Source organism: Protomyctophum parallelum, assembly GCF_964188405.1.
Source record: "Protomyctophum parallelum genome assembly, chromosome: 5".
Taxonomy (NCBI): Eukaryota; Metazoa; Chordata; class Actinopteri; order Myctophiformes; family Myctophidae; genus Protomyctophum; species Protomyctophum parallelum.
In genome coordinates this window covers 55,777,985-55,798,655 of record NC_139702.1, presented here as the reverse complement: position 1 = coordinate 55,798,655, position 20,671 = coordinate 55,777,985, and the positions used below count along the sequence as shown (strand labels likewise).

Below are 20,671 nucleotides of genomic sequence, written 5' to 3'. Positions count from 1 at the left end.
TAGCTGAATTAACCAGCCTCTTCAGTGGATTACAAACCCTTGTCCTCCCCAAAGTAAACCGCAGAGTGGATCACTGGCCTCATTAGCATTAGCTGGGATTAGCCTGCACTAAAGCCAAAAGCCAGCGATCGATAATGTAAAGTGTGGCCCTATAAGTGTAAAATGGAGGGTAGTTACAGTCTAAAGACAACAACACTGTGGGAAAGGCACCGCTCTGTCAGGAGAGTAGAAGACTGTTACAGTGAAAGAGAGAGTAAAGCGGTAAACATCAACAAGGATTTGAAAAAGCAAGAGGTCAAACGTATTGCTATGTTTGACCTCTTGCTTTTTCAAATCCTTGTTGAAGTAGTAAGGTGAGAGACATGTCAAAAGCAGGACGACGGCTTAGCTGTCATTACAATGATAGACAGAAGAACAGATAGATGGAAGACAGATAGACAGAGGGGTGGAAGAACATGACACAAAGACGAGAGATACAGCACAGATACAGAACAGTAGAGAGGGATGGCAGGACGACGACACGAAGAGACACAATGACAAAAAGAAGAGAGGGATGATGGAGGACTGTGTGGCTTTGTGTGACCTGAGACTGAAATCCCAGGCTCACAGGGGAGTCAGAGATCAAGATCCTTGTCAGCTAACTCTCTCCTCTCCCAAACTCTCTCCTCTCCTAACCCCTCTCCTCTCCTCTCCTAACCTCTCTCCTCTCCTCTCCCAACCCCTCTCCTCTCCCAACCCCTATCCTCTCCTCTTCCAACCCCTCTCCTCTCCTCTCCCGACCCCTCTCCTCTCCCAACCCCTATCCTATCCTCTCCTCTTCCAACCCCTCTCCTCTCCTCTTCCAACCCCTCTCCTCTCCCAACCCCTATCCTCTCCTCTCCCAACCCCTCTCCTCTCCTCTCCCAACCCCTCTCCTCTCCCAACCCCTCTCCTCTCCTCTTCCAACCCCTATCCTCTCCTCTCCCAACCCCTATCCTCTCCTCTCCCAACCCCTAACCTCTCCTCTCCTCTCCCAACCCCTATCCTATCCTCTCCTCTCCCAACCCCTCTCCTCTCCTCTTCCAACCCCTATCCTCTCCTCTCCTCTCCTCTCCCAACCCCTATCCTCTCCTCTCCTCTCCCAACCCCTATCCTCTCCTCTCCCAACCCCTATCCTCTCCTCTCCCAACCCCTATCCTCTCCTCTCCCAACCCCTCTCCTCTCCTCTCCTCTCCCAACCCCTCTCCTCTCCTCTTCCAACCCCTATCCTCTCCTCTCCTCTCCCAACTCCTATCCTCTCCTCTCCCAACCCCTAACCTCTCCTCTCCCAACCCCTATCCTCTCCTCTCCCAACCCCTATCCTCTCCTCTCCCAACCCCTATCCTCTCCTCTCCTCTCCCAACCCCTATCCTCTCCTCTCCCAACCCCTCTCCTCTCCCAACCCCTATCCTCTCCTCTCCAACACCTCTCTTCTCCGCTCCTCTCCCAACCTCTCTCCTCTCCTCTCCCAAACCCTCTCCTATCCAACCCCTCTCCTATCCAACCCTTCTCTTCTCCACTCCTCTCCCAATCCCTGTTCTCTCCGCTCCCAAACCCTATCATCTCCTATCCAACCCCTCTCTTCTCTTCTCTTCTCTTCTCTTCTCCTCTCCGCTCCTCTCCCAACCCCTCAGGGATTATGGCGGGTATTGAACTGAGCCTTGAACTCAGTCTCCCCTTCATCCTCACTTCTCCCAGCAGGCTCCTCTTTCGTCTCAACATTGATTTTCTATATTCTCCTGAACCTTCAATACGGGCCCCCGTCAGCGGTGCCTTGGGGACACCCGAGGGCCCAGAGGCCAGAGTGTGCTATTGATGACCATTCTGTCTGTCTGTGTGTGTGTGTGTGTGTGTGTGTGTGTGTGTGTGTGTGTGTGCGTGCGTGTGTTAGTAGAGAGAAGTTGACAGACAGGGATACATTGAAGGGATGGACGGACGGATGCGAGGGTAATGAAGAGGTGTTGTTGGGGAAGAGATAGGAGAGGTCGGCACGGTAGAATCAGTGGTAGGTCTCTGTGGGGGGCCGTGTTCAATAACCTACCTGCCCTCGTTTACCAGCTCGATAAAGGCCAGGCCCGCGTTCTTCTGGATAGAGTTCTGCCACTCCTGTGAACAAACAAAGTGTCAGTCCAGTGCTAAAGCAAAGGTCTCAATACATAGTGAACGGTGTGCAACCACTAAAAGTTCCCCAGGGCTCTATGCTATAGGCCTCCTCCGTTTTTCGCTCTACAATACATGCCCTCTGCAAAATAGTTCACATTGTGATTGAGCTTACAGATCAGCTATTTTTGCCACATTATGACATGCCCAGAATAGGTGTCATGTCGTTAAGTGATGCATTTTGGCATTCTAGTGTAATCACTCATTCTAAGGATCTAAGTAATCACAAAAGTACGGAAGCATGGTGAAACACTCGATGATCACGCAACAGAATTCCATACGGACATAAAGGGACAAGGACAGACCTAAAAGTGTCATAAAAGGGGACACACACACACACACACACACACACACACACACACAGTACAATACAGGGGGCATACGTTCACAATCCCAAAGGGCATCATTACCATATTTATATCAGTCTCTTTGCTCTGTGCTTACAACAAAGATGACCGACATCATACTGGAGTACTGACACTGTTTGGCTCCCAAGTACTCTTGACAACGTTTACTGCACGACTGTAGCATGCCTTATGACACTTTAAAGAGATTAAGTTAGTTCTTTTGGAAGCATAGGCTACACACAGTAAATCCTTGCTTAGACCCTTAACCTCTTAGACCCCATACGTTGGTCTACACTTTGGTCTGCAACCGCCGCGTCACGACCCGTCGTGTCTCGACGCGTCGTGAGCCTGTCTTTCCGCTGTTTTCATATGATGTTTGCCTATTATGACAAGCGCAGAACAGGGACGTGAACTTCATACGGTTAACGCCGAGGATCGTACAGTGTACAAGCTCAGAACTGTAAAGGTGGAAGGTGAAGTAAGCAGTGTGGTGAGGCGGACACATTTATCACCAGAGACGGCGTCCATTTACCGCGGCTCTCTCCGAGCGGCGTTATGGTTGGAGGTGTCAGTCCAAACAATTAAACAAAACCACAACCGAGCGTGACTTTAAATCCTCAACTTCGACGGATGACAGAGGGACGGATGAAAAGGGAAGAGAAGGGGAAAAAAATGGGGAGGTCGAGAGAAAGTCGGCGGTCATCGCCTCTCGTGTTCGGTTCAATATTTCAACACCTCCGACACAAGCGTCAAAAGAATAATAAAGCAACAAGGTCAGGAGGCCTGTCTGAACTTCACAGTACAGCTACTCCCACTCCTTCCTCTCGGGGGAGGTTTGAGAAAAATGTCTTACAAACCTCAGGTTAAAAGACTTGAAGCACCACTCTACTTGTCTAAAGGAAAATCATTAATCAAGTCTTGAACACGCAGCATGCAGATTCATTCATATAATGTACTGAAACCTCTGGAATGTACATGTACTGCATGTCGTTGAAAGTTGCAATTGCAGTTGAAAGGACAATCTGGTGAAGTAAAACCTGTCTTCACGGTTTAAGAGAGTAAAACCGTTAAAAACAACAATCTGAAAATGTTCCTGCATGCATGCTTGCAATTTAGTTTGACAGTAGTATTTGGTTGTGTGTATGTCCATTTGAAAGGCTAGGTGTGTGTGTGTGTGTGTGTGTGTGTGTGTGTGTGTGTGTGTGTGTGTGTGTGTGTGTGTGTGTGTGTGTGTGTGTGTGTGTTAGCATTAGCATGCCTATTTAACTCTGCACTCATCATGTGTTGAAGCTGATATGGGAAGTTGTGTGTTTATGTACAGAGTAGTCTTCCAGTAAACCCAGGGAGCCCAGAGGAAATAGACTATCAGCGCTACAAAGAGGAAGGAAAGTTTCATTTACAAACACTCACAATACACATCCACGAGTGTTTGCGCATGTTGGATGATTTTCAACTTCGTGTGCAGCTTTTACTCCTCAAAAACAGGACAAAACGTAAAAAGCAGCCATCAGAACCAATCACACGCCAAAGCAACATAAACCACTCTCCCTAGAAGGCCTGTATACCGTCACACCATAACCAACTGTACTTTTCACGAGGGGGAAAACAACAAACGACATCTTAGACCTTTTATTCAGAAGTGCTTTCTGTCCCGGCAGGCCATATTGGCATTGATGGTGTTTACAATACATTCAAACCCAGAGAGGGCCACAGAGGGAATAGCAGAGAGTCTGGGCGGAGTGGAAACACAGAGTGCTGGCAGAGTTGTTTTGTGGCTGAAGCTGGCTATAGGGCTTCAGGGAGGAAGTATGTGAGAGTCACCCCAGGGGCCTTCCAGTTGAAGGACATTTACCATGAGCAGCAGCTTGCTGTGAGAGAGGGATATACAAGACCAGAGCAGGCCAGACCGGGCCAAAACTTTAGACTAGCCTATAGACCAGAACATGGAGCTGGTGAGTGCTGTCTGTTGTCTATATGTACATGTAGAGTAATAGTCAGCATGTGAGTCCCTTATGTCTGTGAACTTTACCACTAATCCGGTCTGCATTTTTGAACGTTTAATGTCTAAACGTTCATTTTCCGGGCGAGATTGTCACGGTCTCGAATACCAAAGCTATTTCTTCGCAAAGAACCACATAGTTGACCTCATTCTCTCTGTCTGGGAAACTATGGAATACAAATTATGTTAAGTGAAAGAATTTCCCTGGCGATTGTTTATCTGCAACTGTGAAAGGCATTTTTAGAGAAACATTCCAAAACCAATAAAGAAATAAAGAAAATATAATCTACTAAGCACTGCTTCTGGGACACAAACCGATTAAAATATGACCCTTTGTATTGTTTTCTTCTTCTTTGTATTGTTCTTAATTTCATCTGATAAGAGGCAAGGGACCCCACTGGCATTTTCAGCACCCTGGCCAAAGGTAGTAGTGAGACTAATGGTGTCATTATGAGCTGAGCAATGGCATTCTAGTTGAATTAAGGAAGTAATGACCCTGATCAGGTGGGGTGGGGTGGGGACATCTCCTGATGACAAAGAGGGGGTCTCTGATAGAATATTGGATTTTTTGGGGGGCGGGGGGCTCTGTGGTCTGCCCTGGTCAAAGTGTTACGGCTTTTATGGCGGCGATAGAGGCCATGACCGCAGAACTCCTGATGAGAGGATACAAGCAGCCATTTGTGACCCCGTCACCTTTAACCTGACCTCACGCTATAGATGATAGGGTCCGCAGGAACACCGCTGTCCTGCTGACCCCCATCCACATGCGTTCAATGGGAGGTAAGTGGAAATTAAACACTCTGGGACCGTTTGCTCGGAGCAACGTTTGTGTTTGTTTGTGTGTACCACTGTATCACAAATGTATAACGTGGCTATCTAAATAAACACACATGTGCATTCATGTGTGTCTTCCTGTCCGAATTTTATGTTTATGTGCCTGTATGTACGTCCATAGATATATTTGTGTGTGTGTGTATGTGTGTCTGTGTGTGTGTGTGTGTGTGTGTGTGTGTGTGTGTGTGTGTGTGTGTGTGTGTGTGTGTGTGTGTGTGTGGGTGTGTGCGCGTGTGCATGTGGTGGAAATGCCAGCCTCAATGTGAAGTCAATAAGCCAGCTCTTTGTTTGGTCTGTCCTCCACGATGACGCTGGCACTGAGTCTAAACACACATGCCATGCACTTCCGTCATTATAGCTGATTATCCATAATCAACTTCTAAATATACCACTACCACCGTTGACGAAACACAGGCCTGCCTGGCACAAAAAAAAAACTGCTTTTCAAAACTGTGCACTCACCACAACGAGAGAGAGAGGAGTGGCGGAGGAGGGTCACCCAAAGGCAGAAAACAGAGAGGCCTTGGCTTGCCCAAATAAATAAATAAGTCGATTGTGCTCTATGCTGCCATCAGTCATAATCACAACTATTTGTTTGTTTTGAAAGGGTCTGGGGAAATTGAACTTTAGACGAGACAACAAGAATATAAATCCTCATGAGCGTGTGGCGAATGTGGCACGGCCAACATTCAGAGTCAAGAATGAAAAAGGGGCCTGCATGGGAGCCATTGAAGCCCCCCTCCTTCTATGCAGAACGAAAGAAGCCCATGTATACATCTCCAAAAACTACTGTATTCCTTTGATCAGGATTGGATTCAGTTAGGGGGTGACATTTAGTGAGACGGAGGAGAGAAACGTACGGTATGGGTTTTTCCCCATCTGTGCTCAACATGTTTGATATTTGATGAATTACGCTAGATAGAAACCTTTCTGTCAAGTGTCCACGGTTAAAAAAAATGACCATTTACATCTCAGTAAAAGGTGGTGAGATATTTTGACGTTTCGAAATAAACATTTGTACGTTGATAAGCAGAGAAAAGACAGACAGGGGAAGTGGTTTATTGTAGTTATGGGACCTGCGTGTTTATGGACAGGGGATTCTGTTCATTTCTCTATTAAATCTGACTTTTTTGTCTTTCACATACAGATAATTATCACATCAAAGACAAAAGACAAATTAATTTGTGGGGTAATCCATCCGATATGCTAACACTCAATCATAATTTAGATTTATGGTTGATTGATGAGTAGCTTGACTGGTTTCATTTCCTTTCTCATGCTTTGCTGTGTGTTGTGCGTACAGGAATCATTTAACACTTGTGCATGCGTTAACACTCAGCGTTGGGCCAGTGTGTGCACAGACGCTGCCTGGTTTAACAAAAACATACATGTGAAAGACTTGCTCGCGTCTGTGTTTGTGTGATAAAATTTGCACCCTAAAGGAATATTTCCGGGAAGGCCAAATATTTAGGCTGCAGGGTCACCAAATGACCTCTGAGATTCACAACAGTGTAATTGACCACAACTGGCTCTATATATTATTTTTGGGTTTACATTTGTATCCTGTTCTATAGGGTAAGGGAGGCGGTCTTTTTTCCCCCGACACCCTTTTAGCCGACAGGACAATGGTCCGACAGTTACTACAGTATTACAGTATATAAATATAAATTGGTGCTTTTTAAAATACTGCTGTTAATTATTCACCCTCCTGTAGCATTTCTACACTATCAAACTAAAACAATGGAATAATAGTTAATAGGGGCCTGTTTGGCCATTAATAATAACAATAATAATTCTTATTGCATGATCATTTAGTTGCATTACAGCAGATAATCAATGTGCATTTGGTTACACAGGGACATGCTGGAATGGTTATGATATCTGACGATGAGGAAATATATTAAATAACATGGATTTGAAATGAAAATGTATTTTAATAAATTAATAATAATAACTGCATGTGACAATATATAGGCTACAGTAGATTAATATATTGTTAGACACCATTTTATTTAAATATGAATTCACGTAGTCTAGTCTGATAGTCTTTTACTGTGGGTCAGGTCGGGTGCTCAAAGTGTTCCACCAGATCCTGTTTAAATTCCGAAACTACAGCAGATATATTTTTAGTTAATCACTTCTGGCTGTAATGCAGTAACTCCTAAACTTAAATTCTAAACTGGGTCTATGCATATCATGTTGTTAAAAGGATTGTTGATTATTTGTGATGGCATCATTTTGATGTCCGATTTCGATATGTTAGGAAATAAAAACATGGAATGCATATAACATTTAAGTATGAATAAGAAAAACAGATTTATAACCTTTGTTTAATTTGGCCAACATGCATTAAATTCATCAATCATTTTATTCAGTTACATAATTGCAATATATTACATCATTTGTTACAGACGTGTCCTCTTTAGGGTGTAGTTAAGGGAACTCAACAATGTTTTTCTTTTCCATTTTTTGTGTGGAAAATGGTTGTTATTTAGTCCTAATCATCTAAGTCTGATGTTATGATGAATGAAGAACTCCATTAAAAATACTGAAATGTATTGTGAAATATGTGATTTGGTTTTGGTTGGCACAGAAGTCCAGTTCCTTAATGACTTGGGATTCTCAGGAAACTCATTTCTTCGTGTTTCTTTCTTTGCACCTTCATAGACCAGGCATGATTTATATAGTGCAGCACTATAACAATGTGCCGAAAGTCCAGGAGAGTGGTAGTTTGCGAAATTGTTCACGTGTGCTCGGAGGATACAGATGTTGGCGATGAAACTGTTACACTGAAGCTCAACACACGTTCTAATGCTCATAGTTGTCCTTTTTAGATGATCCACCCTGTCACACTTCTTCCTATTATGTTAAAAACTTGTTTAATTCTATAAGATTAAGATTGAATTATATGTTGGCAATTTGTTATAATATTATATTGTTTTATTATTACTATAACTATTACTATTACCATCATTATTATAAAGGGCAAAAAAGTTACTTTGAGGTAATTATATATATAAAACACCAACTTAAAAGTGGTGCAGTATCAATAAATTCAGCGCCTGAAGAGAGGATTAGGATTTTAATTAATACATTGATATCATGTGTTAAAGAACCAGAACCAGGAGGCTGATTTTAAAAATTGCCTCTAAATGCTAACGTAAGTTTCCTGAAAAACTTAAAATGTGTAAATGCATAGCTATATCTATAGCAAAAACTAAAATAACACAGATGCCTTCCCGGATTGATAGGTATAACAACATATAGGCCTTCCAGGTCTAAATTAGTTAATCTGCATATAAAATAATATATTTTATCTGGAGAAACAGGATGTTTTTCTGATGCAGATGAAAAATCTGTAATATGCATCTTGATACAACAGTATGCATAATGTAGTACAAGAAATCAAGGTACGCCGTCCTTATCTTCACCCGACTAACGTAAAACCATGTCTAGACAATGACAACATTGTGCGGTGTACACATGAAAATATTCCCCCCCCCCCCCCCCCCCACCCCCCGCCGCTGGAACCAACTGCAGCGCCATAATATTCTGGTAAAGCGAAACATAAATTTCCAACCCCCAGAGCTCGGCTGAGCAGTCCGGAGCCCATTATGTCAGCGGGACGGCCAGGCAGAGAGTCAAGACGACTACATTCCACAGCCTTATAACTTAGCGACCCGCCAGGTAAGAAAACACTGCAGCAGCGCTGCCTGTCAGTAGGAGAGGGCTTTGTTGGGGGGGGAAATTCATTTATTTGAAACACGATTACGCCGTTTCGTTTAAATAACCACAGATTCACGCTGCTTTGACACCCCTGCACCGTGCTCACGAAGTTACTTGAAACTGTCTCACAGATTTAGAAGGGGAAAAAATGGTTGGGAGCCAAATTAAAAGCTGTTCAATGTTCTTAGGAGCCTCAGAACCCACCCATTCCACACCACCACCCCTTTTCGCTCAGCTAGCCCTCACTTCCTGTCAGGAAGAGTGCCCCCCACCATAACCCCCACCATTTCTAGTTACATAGCCGGCATCGGCAGGGAGCCTGCAAAATTAAGTGCCAGTTGGTGTTACTGTGTTTTGCCTGAGTCTCAATGGAGAGGTAGCTTTAAAAGAATGCAGATATCCTCCAGGAGCAGCGTGAAAGGGAGGGGAGGACCAGAGGACTAGGGGAGCATCAGTAGCAACACTGAGCCGCGTGGCAGGGCAGTAATAACGGGGCACTGGTAGCAGAGCGCTGGGCGACGTGGGAACAGGAGGGGGTTCACTGCAAAAATACTGAGCATTCATTTAACACAGAGGGTGCAAAAATGGCTAAATTGACACTCAGGATTTCACTATAGGAGAAGTTAGAACACAACGCTTTGATTTGCACCGGTCTTGAACCTTGCGTGTGTGTTTGGCTACGCAGCAGGGCAGAGGGTCCGACTGCGAGGGGAGCTACGGGGGAAAGTATTTTCTTGTCCCCCCTGGTTTTTAACCACATTCCTGGGCACTTCTCTCGCTCTCTCTGGGTTGTCTAAATGGATCATACAACGCGATATGTCAAATGTGATTTAACTATTTAAGCCCCAATGGGGTAAAAAAATTATATTAGCTGATCTACAAGCTGCGTTATGAGCTTGTAGATCTGCTAATATTGAAATTAACCATTTTAACCATTTCTGAAGATTCACAGTTTTTTTTGAAGAAAAAAAATATTTCTTGAAAATGTGGCTAAGTAAGTAAGTAAGAAAGATTCAGTGCACCCCACACCCCGCCCATCTACCAAAAGCGAATCACAGATTGATGCCTGGCACCGACAAACAAGGGAAGCCCCATATTTGCATACCACGATCCCGCATGGCTAATTTGCATACCCTTATACAATGATGTGGTAGATATTTTATACATACTCAAAAGTGATGTTACTACACCGTTTAATTTTCATTCTATTTGTAATCAATTGCCATTGAAATGACATGGTCTTCATTTGTACAGTAGAATATATTATTTATTCATATCATTCATTGTATTCTACAGGAGCAAGGTTGCCCATTTAACTCTTAAACAAAGAAATATGTCACATTGCTTTGCACAGGACAATCAAGTTGTAACGTACACAATATGAATATTATTTCATTGCCGTTTGCTTCGTCTGAAGGTTTTGCAATGCCGTCTATATGCAATTTGTGTCGGGGTCACTTTGGCAATGTTAATCAATGAAAAGAAACGTATAGGGAACTGGACCGTAGGTTGCAGTCTGATCTCTCATATGACCAATTCACATGGGGAATAAAACGCATTGGACAATGTTTAGTCGTTTGTCCGAAAGAAACCATGCATGAACAGTAAGTCAAACATGGGAAAGCTCTCGTTCTGCAATGACAATGCTTTGATAAGGTTAATGCTCGTGGAATATCCGAATGACAAATGCCTATTTATAGCATGGTACCACTGACATTATAGGCTATAGTCAACCATCGTTCGTAAATAGTAATGCTTTCATCACCCCACATCAATTTTAACGTCTTATCTGAATGACAGATGCAATGAATAGTGAGCAGGCTACGTTCATGTTGCCTTATGGTACAGTATATGATACAATGCATGCATAGCCATTGAATGGATTCGAACTCATTCTACCAGAGAAATAGCTCGTTCTGCAATGACTGTTTCCATGTCATGACAATATGAATGCCTTGTTCCAGATATCTATTTATAGCATGTTACCCTAACAATAACGATCTGGACTATGTTACCCCTGAAATTATAGAGTAGGCAACGCGCATTAACTAAGTAAGCTAGTGGATCGAAATATTTAATAAAGCTTTTATCTCACGTCAATTTGAGCATCTTACTGTAGTAGCATAGCTATAGCATCTGTCTTTCGGATTATGTTATCTTTTTTTTTTTTTTTTTTTTTTTGATTTTTATCCCACGATTTTGTAACCCAGTTTTCTTATCACCCAGTGCCAATTATCTATGTAATCCTGGGCGCTACACTTCCTCTGCCAACCTGGGGGGGCAGCGGACTGACCTCATGCCTCCTCCTATGCATGAGGAGTCCAAGCTGCTTCTTTTCACCTGACAGAGGGGAATTTCCCCGGCCGGACGTAGCGCGTGGAAGGGACACGTTATTCCGACCAGTTCCTTTCCCCTCCATCAGGCGCCCCGGCTGGCCAGGGGGAGGTAGTTTTAGAGACCAGGATTACGGCATGTTTTTGTGAGTGTATCTACCCTAGGGGACACGGGGAGAACATGCAAACTCCACACAGAAAGGCCCTATCGCCAACCCCCGCCTCGGGTATGGGCACTGATGACGCGGAGGAGGGAACACGCCGCCAGTGCCCACAGCGTCCCCAGCGGGAATCGAACCCAGGACCTTCTAGCTGTGAGGCGACAGCACTATGTTATCTAATATTATGGTTCTGGTATAGTACAGGCTGGGTGGAATCGATCCCGTTCCCTGCGCGTTTTCCATGATTGGCAGTTGGTAGCGCTGTTGCCTCACAGCTAGAAGGGTTTACACAGGTTTACACGTCATGTCAAGTTGGACAGTTTTCCATATCCTGTTTGTCAGGTCAGAGAGGCCCATATCATCTTTAACTTTGGCCTAGGCCCTGTTTGTTGTTTGTCTTCGTCCTGTTTTTAATTCCATGGCCCTTTTATAATTTATATTATAGATCTCTGTCGCCAGATTCACATGCACTCACTGTATTTCCCCAGCCAGTTAACTTATAATACTATAGGCAATGTTTTAACCCATTCTGAACGGGAACCCATTTTGGTGTTAGCATCATGTTATGCTTTAGCTATTGAAAAATAGCAGATCTACAAGCTCATATCGCGCCACCGAGTGGCGCGATACGAGCTTGTAGGTCTGCTATTTTTGAAAAATCGAAGACACTTTTAGAATCTGATCTCAGGTCAGAATGGGTTAATAATGAAACTGTCAGGATGTAGTAGACATTTTTAGAATCTGATCTCAGGTCAGAATGTTTTAAATTCAGATTGCAGGCAGCTGCGTTTTTATCACGGGACAACACCTTCCCATCGTGTGATGGCCACGTCACTACACCATCATCACCAGTCGGACCAATGAGAGCTCGCCAGCCATCGCCACCTCAGACCTGGTCATCTGACATCGGACATGAAATGTTCCCAAACCAATGGACTAATGTCAACAAAACTGACGTCAAATCACTCTTAAAATCATGAACAATGCTACAGAAGACAATTCGGAAACCATCTGACATTTGTAAAATGAATATGAAAATTGTACATCCAAATTCCAAAAAAATTATTCACCAAAAAAATTAACTTCACTAAAATTCTAAAACCTTATTTATCAGGTTTTTGCGTGTGTCCAACATTACTATATTTGGGTTAATTCGAATTTGGATAAACAAGGGTATTTACAAACGTTTTCAATCCATCTCCTGGAATGCATTTAAAGGGCATTTCACTCAAAAGGTCAAAAATATTACTCAATTTTTCATTCATCTGGTTTCCTCCTAAAGCACTAAAAGCAGTGTCTTAAAGTGATAGTACTGCATTGTTTTTTTGTATCATTCTGAAATGGTTCTCAATCTTAGAGTCCTATATTCTGGTAACTATTAATAGTTTACATTTTCTGGTGGTCTGGACATTATAACTTAAGGTCCTGGTTCAGACTTTTCAATATTCACTTATAAAATATAAAACTAAATACATTCTCCTCATATGGTGAAATTAAATACAACAGACGCTGTGGGTGTGTTCTCTCCTACCCTAAGGCTAAAGTCCCTTTCTGTTTGCATGTTTCTCCCTGTGTCTCCTAGGGTAGGTAGTGGTACCCTCACAGGAACATGCGTTAATCCTGGTATATAGGCAGTATATATACTGCCTTCACCTGGCCACTGCCGGGCTCTTGATGGAGGGGAAAGGAAATGGTTGTGTTACTTCCATGCACTAGGTCCTGCGGGGGAAACTCCCCCCTGTCAGGTGATAAGAAGCGGCCTGCTCACTCCTCATGCCTTGAAGGAAGCAGGACCTCAGATCGGGGCTCTCCCCAGGTTGGAAGAGGGATGCCCAGGAATGCCCAGGATTACAGTTTAGGCAATTGAGACCGGTTGAGAAATGGGTTACAAAATCGTGGGATAATAATATATGAAAATGTGCACCTATAATGACATGCCCAATATGAAAGTGATCAATAACTCACCAACAGATTGAGAACAGCATGCTATAAATACAAACGTGACATTTCACACTTAATTATACAATTCTGAGCCTATACCTACAATACAGGAATTCAAAATATAAGTAGTAAAGTAATTAGGTCCAATTCTTGTTTTTGAGAAGCCATTAAACCTCAGATGGTTTCCCAGAGTTCCTATAGGTCAGCATATTGATTCTGCGTGCGACCGTGTGCTCCTGGCCTGTTCCCTTGCCCGCGGGGGGTTAAACTCTGCGCCTCCTCCACTCGCTCGCACTAGCCAGGAGGTCATGAGGGGCCAAGGGTCAGGAGAAGGAGCCAAGTGCTCGGGGGAAGTCAATGTCTACCCATTGACTGGAGGAGAGGAGCTCCCCATCTGTTAAACAGGTTAACTCTGGATGGACGCATCCACTCTCTCTGTGTGACTGGATTAGAGACCTTATCACTGTTATTGAATGGCTGGTACAGGATTATCTGACGTCAATATACTCGGCACTGGGAAAGGACAACCAAATGTTGACATAATAAATTAAATTGAGTTGATGTCTTTATGATGAACCACTTTCAACATGCGACATTCTGAATTAGGGCACATTATAGGTAACATTTACGTTTTGTAGCAGATCTACAAGTTCACAACGTGATGCACCATGACAGCCAGAGTTCAGTTTGACATCAAACATCTGACAACATGTACAGAGACGGTTTAATCATGATTTAACAGAAAGCTGTAATCTGCAATTCATTCCACTCTTCTCTTTTGCAAAGAGCAACATTGGTGTAATGTTTCTACAATTCTTATATTGTTTCTCCACAGAGTAAAAGTGTTAAATATAAGATTGAAGAATAATAAACGGTAAGTACAGGAAGTGGCATTTCCTAGTAATACTCTGAAGAAACATCAAGTGTAATTTAGATGGAAACATCTGGAAATACTGTCAATGTCTTGGCTTATTTTGTTTTTTTCTTTTACTGTGAGAGCAGTGCCTCTATTTGGACTCAGCTGTCATCATATAACTAGTGCCCTTCCAACACACACACACACACACACACACACACACACACACACACTCGGTGCGTAAAGGATGCATTTCTGATAAATGGCAGCAGGATGGATGAGCTGACAGAAGACCGGACAATAATGGCTGATCTACAGGACACAAATGCAGCTACTGCCTAGATTTATGTGTGTGTGCGTGCGTGTGCGTGTGTGTGTGAGTGTGTGTGTGTGCGTGCGTGTGTGTGCACATGTGCGTGTGCCGTGCACGAGAGCGAGTGAGAGAGAGCGAGAGAGACAGAGTGTGCGTGTGTGCCTCATGTACTGTCCACTCTGCAATGAAATTATCTCTCAGAGGTCTGACCGGGAGAGGGGAGGGTAGGGGAGAGAGAGAGAGAGAGAGAGAGAGAGAGAGAGAGAGAGAGGAGAAATTAAGAAGCAGAGATAGTGATAGTGAGAACAGGAGAGAAGACCAGTGCGGTACATTATTATTTATTCACATGATGCTTTCGGGAGGAAAGGAGACTTCAACATGCACACACACACCCAGTCCCAGGTAACACACAAACACAAGCTGTAAATATGACTCAGAGAGAGAAAGAGAGAGAGAGAGAGAGAGAGAGAAATGACTCTCCAGGACTCTCAGATGATTGTCATGCAATATGCAAGACAAGTCTGAAGTACTGTAGAAGAAACCATCAGATCATATCCACATGCACTGCAGTTCCCTGTGAGGCTTTCCTCTCATCTCCATTCACTACTCTAAAGCCCCATTTATACATGCTGTCCCTCGCTTAAAATCCACAATCTTACGACACGTCACAGATGCAACACGTTGGGAGCTTGTGGATCTGCTTTTTCAGTGTGTCACACTATCATACAATGCGGCATAAATTACACATAAGGTCGTCAAAATGAAGGTCTGTTTGACTTGCAACTATCATAGTATTTTTCCACCACATACAACACAAGAAAGGCAAGAAATATTTGGCCACCGTGATGAAAATGCGTGCTCATGTAGTGATGCATACTGTACAGTATAGCTACTGGCAGAAGTACGACGATATCTCAGACATTACGACCCTTGTCATGGATTTGTTTTACATCAAGTGTGCCTTAAGGATTGAGACTTTTTACGGGATGGCCCTGCAAGAATCTAGCTGTCTATAAGAGGGTATTTTGTGTGCGCATGTGTGTATATATACACAGTGTGTGTGTGTGTGTGTGTCCAGAGATAAGCTCACAGGCCGCTTTGTTGTAAGATGATTAGAGAAAATTACAGACTCGGGACGCTTTTTTTCTCCTTTTTTAAACAATATTCGCCTAGAAATGACATGTCCAAGATAGAGCCGCCAAGTTGAACGTGGTTAAATCACTCTCAAGAGTCCAAAGTTCTCAAATCCCTCACTATACAGTCCCTGTTTAACAGAGAAACAATCACTTATCTCTTCTTTACACCACAACATTTATTCACCTTCCGTGACCTGGTCACACTCTACCTTGAACCCAAGCAAGCAGCCCTTTGTCGGGTAGATCCGACACCATTGATAGCAGATAATATCCAAACAGCCGTTCAATAACATCATTGATAAAATCCTGGAATCCAATCACAGAGCATTATCATATGCCCCCAGTCAGTCACTGGTCAAAGGGAAGCCTGCCGGTAATAAGCATAGTATACTGTATTAAACAGCACTCTGTTACTACCATCCTATCATTAATCCTCACTTTGTGTATGCAGCAGTGTGTATGAGGATCAATAGAGTGGATCAGAGCGCACCACCCCAACACTTACTATCTGATCAAAATGGCTCTTTAATTGGGAGCGCAGCGGTAGTTGTTTAGGAACGGGGCGCTATCAAATGGCTGTTTACCATCGGTTCCTCAATGGCCGGCCTGATGCGGAGACCCACGCATCGTTCACAGGAGCCCTGATTAAAAACTCCTCTGTGGCCCCTAGCCTGCAGACCTCTGACCCCGCACACACTCCATCTCAACACAGTGCTGGAGAAATTAATTAAAAATGTTCACCGAGATGGTATCACATCGCAGAGAGAGAGAGAGAGAGAGAGAGAGAGAGGGAGAGGGAGGGGGGGGGGGGGGGGGCAGAGGGAGGAGGGGAGATGGAGATCAATCAAAATCATCTGCGTCTCCGCCCTCAGGTGCGGAGAGGTACAAGATGGCTGCAGAGCCACTTCCTGTGTGTGAGCTGCCAGTGCTTCCTGTGCCAGAGGGCCTCGGCTAAGTTTACTAGTTAAGGTCATCAATCACAGACTCCGGTTTCACTCTCACTAACCCTCACACACACACAATGCACGTGCATGCCGAACGCACGCACGCGTTCCCCCTAGACATTCACGCAGAAATACACAATTATGCATTGTAATTGAGTCCAGTGTGTCTCCTGGTGAAAGGTAGGCCATATCAGCCCTTCCCACCCGACACAACAATACAATTACATCTGCTGGGAGCACATCTGGTTGGGTGATTTATTGAAGCAATCAGCACCACACTGACCAATTCCTGCTATCCTAGTGTAGAGTGTGTGTGTGTGTGTGTATGCATTGCACACATGCAAGAGGTGCACAGGAGGTAAATTAGTGTAAAATCAAGGCGCATATGAGTGAGTGCGCGCACACACACACACACACACACACAGGTTGGGACTACTGTGGACTGTAAGTGGAGGTGGGGGGACAGGGTCTGAGCTGAGCGTGGGGACAATCACAGCGAGATTCTGCCTTTGATTAGATTAGCATTAAACAACAGCCTGACACATATGACAAATAGCTACATTAGGACCTGTCATTCTCCCTCTCTCCAATCCCCCCTTCTCTCACTTTCTTGTTTTCCCCTCTTTCTCTCTCGCTCCCCATTTATTCCAGCTCCTCGCGTCCCACTGGCCCAAATCCATGCATGGCCGCTGTCACCCCAAACGGATGTGCAATCTCAGTATGCTATATTACCTGCTTCACAGGACATGTGAGCTGAGTAATGGGAAGCAAATAGGGCGGAGGTGAGAAGACGAGGAGTGGGGGAGAGGCAGAAGGGAAGGAGAACAGATGAAAGGAGCCATTTCTTTTGAAAATAAAACTGATAAAAGTGTTGAGCGAGGTGTCATTAATCAAGATGTGGTTTAGTATCGGATCATCTGTTTTTTCCTTCATAAACCGTTTTGAACAGTAAAGACACACAAGACAAACTGTTAGGAACACTACTTGTCCTTGGCTTTGAGTGTGCGTGCGTGCATGTGTGTTGTGTGTAAGAGAGAGAGATTTGTGTATTCATGTCTGTGTAACATATATATGCATGCGCTGGCTGCATCTACTGTATGTGTGCATGTGACATCTGTATTCATGTGCGAGCATGAAACTGAGACTCGTTTTTGTTTCGGTTCAGTATTACAGTTGCTGTCATAGATGCTAGTTGACCGTGAATTCAAATCGTTTTACATATGGCCGCATACCCTGGCCTAGAGCATTGGTCTGCCTTACGTTATTCCCAGCTAAGGGGTGAGTTTTACTTTGCCAGTGTTGCAAAAAAGATCTTGGTCAGGGTGGGACAGTGTCGGGTCTCTGCACATGTAAATTGTCTTCAGACAACAATGGGATTTGCCACTTTGTTAAGATTGAATTGAATTGGCAACAGTAAGCTGCTGGCAAAGTGGCAGGGGCCATTTGAGAAACAACTTGGTCCTATACCAACTACGAGGTTGCAACCCCAAGGCGGCCAAGTTCCAGTAATACAGTAAAGCACGTGGACCTCCTCAAAGAATGGGTTGAGAGACCAGAAGAATATCCAGGTTGCAAAATATCGTTGAAAATATGATATTGTCTGAACAGAAAAGTGTAAAGTAAAACGTGTGAGTAACAGGATTCCAGAGCGCCCCCCAGGCTTCCCTGAAAAAGGAGGTGAACCTGAACACGTCCCTGGGCACCAGCGAGTGATTACCCAACACCACGTATTGGGGGCCTGATTGAGCGACTGGTTAAAGTACCAGACCACTATCGACTTATTCAAGGGCTAACTGGCAAGTGCCTCTTTCCAAGCGGTATAGGGAACTGACAGTCTTTCGGCAACTATCTCCAAAGTTGGAGTTATAGGAGATTTGACTGACAGTTTGAGGAGCCAATGGAGGTAGGAGGTTTAGTCAGAAGCTTTTTATTAGTTCAATGTTTGTAAAACCCACACAGACGTAAAAGGGTGTTCAACAGCACTAATTTACCCCAGAGTTAGTGTCGAAGTGTCCTTGAGCAAGAGGCTGAACCCCTAATTGCTCCTGATGAACAGGTTGGTGCCTTGCATGGTTCCCCCCGCCATCGGTGTATGAATGTGTGTGTGAATGGGTGAATGTAATGCACAATTTATGTAAAGCACCTTGGATAAAGGCGCTATATAAATGCACCATTTACCATTTATTTACTAAAAAGGTGAACATATTAGATTTGGTTGATCTGGTTTCTGCCCGACAGCGACGATATACATATGGTACCTTTACTTTTTGATGTATTAATTTGGTTTATTTATTGCATAAAGCATATAACAAACAAACACAGATAACCCTGTACACATTATTGTTAAGTCGTTTTGTTTGAGTTATTGAATTTGCATTAAAGTTGTCCGTTTTCTTTGAGTTATCAGTTCTGTGAGACGTTGCTGGATATGATTGGCTAGCCAAAGAAAGTGGAACCATGCAGCTACTACATACATGTATGTGCTTTTAAAGAGCTGATCCGGACAATTGGACTGCACCACATTCTCTCTGCACCATAGGGACGGGCAGCGGACAGATGTGGTTTTTTTTTCATTAGTTAATCTCAGTTACTGTAGTGTTGTATGGGTTTAGGTTATAGTTTTGTACTGTGTTTAAATGGTAGTCTTTGTCTAGCCCCCTTTTCTCACCACCCAATATATGTTCCCCTCATGTGTCATTCTGGTTAGATCAGTTTTGGGCCTACAGAAAGAAAAACAGGAAAAGAAGAAGAAAGATTTTGTATTATTATTATTTTCAACAAACACCAAAGTCTCCCTGTGTCTCTCTTGCCATCCAAATCGGTCGCTGACATCCATCCTCCTCTGGTCTCTCTGTTAGAGTGCTGTATTGATATTGTTGATTATTGACCGGCCTACACCCTGCTGTCTATGATCCTTACATTAGTATTCATGGCTCCTTCCATCAGCTAAATAAACTTGGCAACAAAACACCCACAAGACAACAGAGAGGGGAGGAAGGATCGATGCAAAGAGAGATCAAATCAACATTATCCCCTCTCGTCAGCTTGGCCTCCGACCGCAAGGGGACCGTGCTCTGGGTCAGAGGTGACACAGACAGGTCGGCCACCCCTTGACCCAAGAGCCGATATCTGTGGCCGAAAGATGCCTTTTCTCTCATGTGCTATCCCGCCGCCTGCCTGAGCCCCTGGTGCAGCTGAGCTATGCGTGGTGAAAAGGGAGGAGAACAGGTAGCAAGAGAAGGAGGTGGTGAAGATAAGAGACGCAGAGCAGTCACTACTCTGACCTGGGGCTGGATTTACTGCACTCACCCTGAGGCTGATAACTCAGGGACAGGGAGACGAGGAAGGGAAGGGAAGGGAAGGGAAGGGAAGGGAAGGGAAGGGAAGGGAAGGGAAGGGAAGGGAAGGGAAGGGAAGGGAAGGGAAGGGAAGGGAAGGGAAGGGAAGGGAAGGGAAGGGAAGGGAAGGGAAGGGAAGGGAAGGGAAGGGAGCAAACTCACCTGAGAGCACAGCAGCATGACCAGCTCCACTACAGAGCTACTCGACTTCATACACACCAGACCTAGAGAAATGAGAGAGAGAGAGAGAGAGAGGGTGAGAGGGATACAGATAAAGAGAGAGAGAGAGAGAGAACAGTTGAATGTTTATACTGTTCAGAATGAAATTGGAATTAAATCTTCCTCATGCTTTTTACTGAAGCCTAAAGAAAATACAAGGCACGAGAGACACACACACACACACACACACACACACACACACACACACACACACACACACACACACACACACACACACACACACACACACACACACACACACACACACACACACACTGACATGGATTGGCTAACCTTGTGCCACCATCTGCAAGGGAGCAGATAGTATTGATGGGGTCTAATGAGC

At 44.2% G+C, this 20,671-nt stretch overlaps 1 protein-coding gene across 7 annotated transcripts in view; it reads right to left on the bottom strand.

Moving 5' to 3' along the window:
* The window catches only part of lrba (LPS-responsive vesicle trafficking, beach and anchor containing), a 318,483-nt gene that overhangs the window by 185,383 nt on the left and 112,429 nt on the right, over positions 1 to 20,671 (bottom strand). For all 7 annotated transcript variants that reach the window (XM_083764652.1, XM_083764653.1, XM_083764654.1 and 4 more), the window contains 2 exons: positions 20,269 to 20,330; positions 2,060 to 2,124 (listed from right to left, as the gene is read on the bottom strand). In XM_083764652.1, coding sequence (XP_083620778.1) covers positions 2,060 to 2,124; positions 20,269 to 20,330 — 127 coding nt within the window. The remainder of the gene's footprint in view (positions 1 to 2,059; positions 2,125 to 20,268; positions 20,331 to 20,671) is intronic.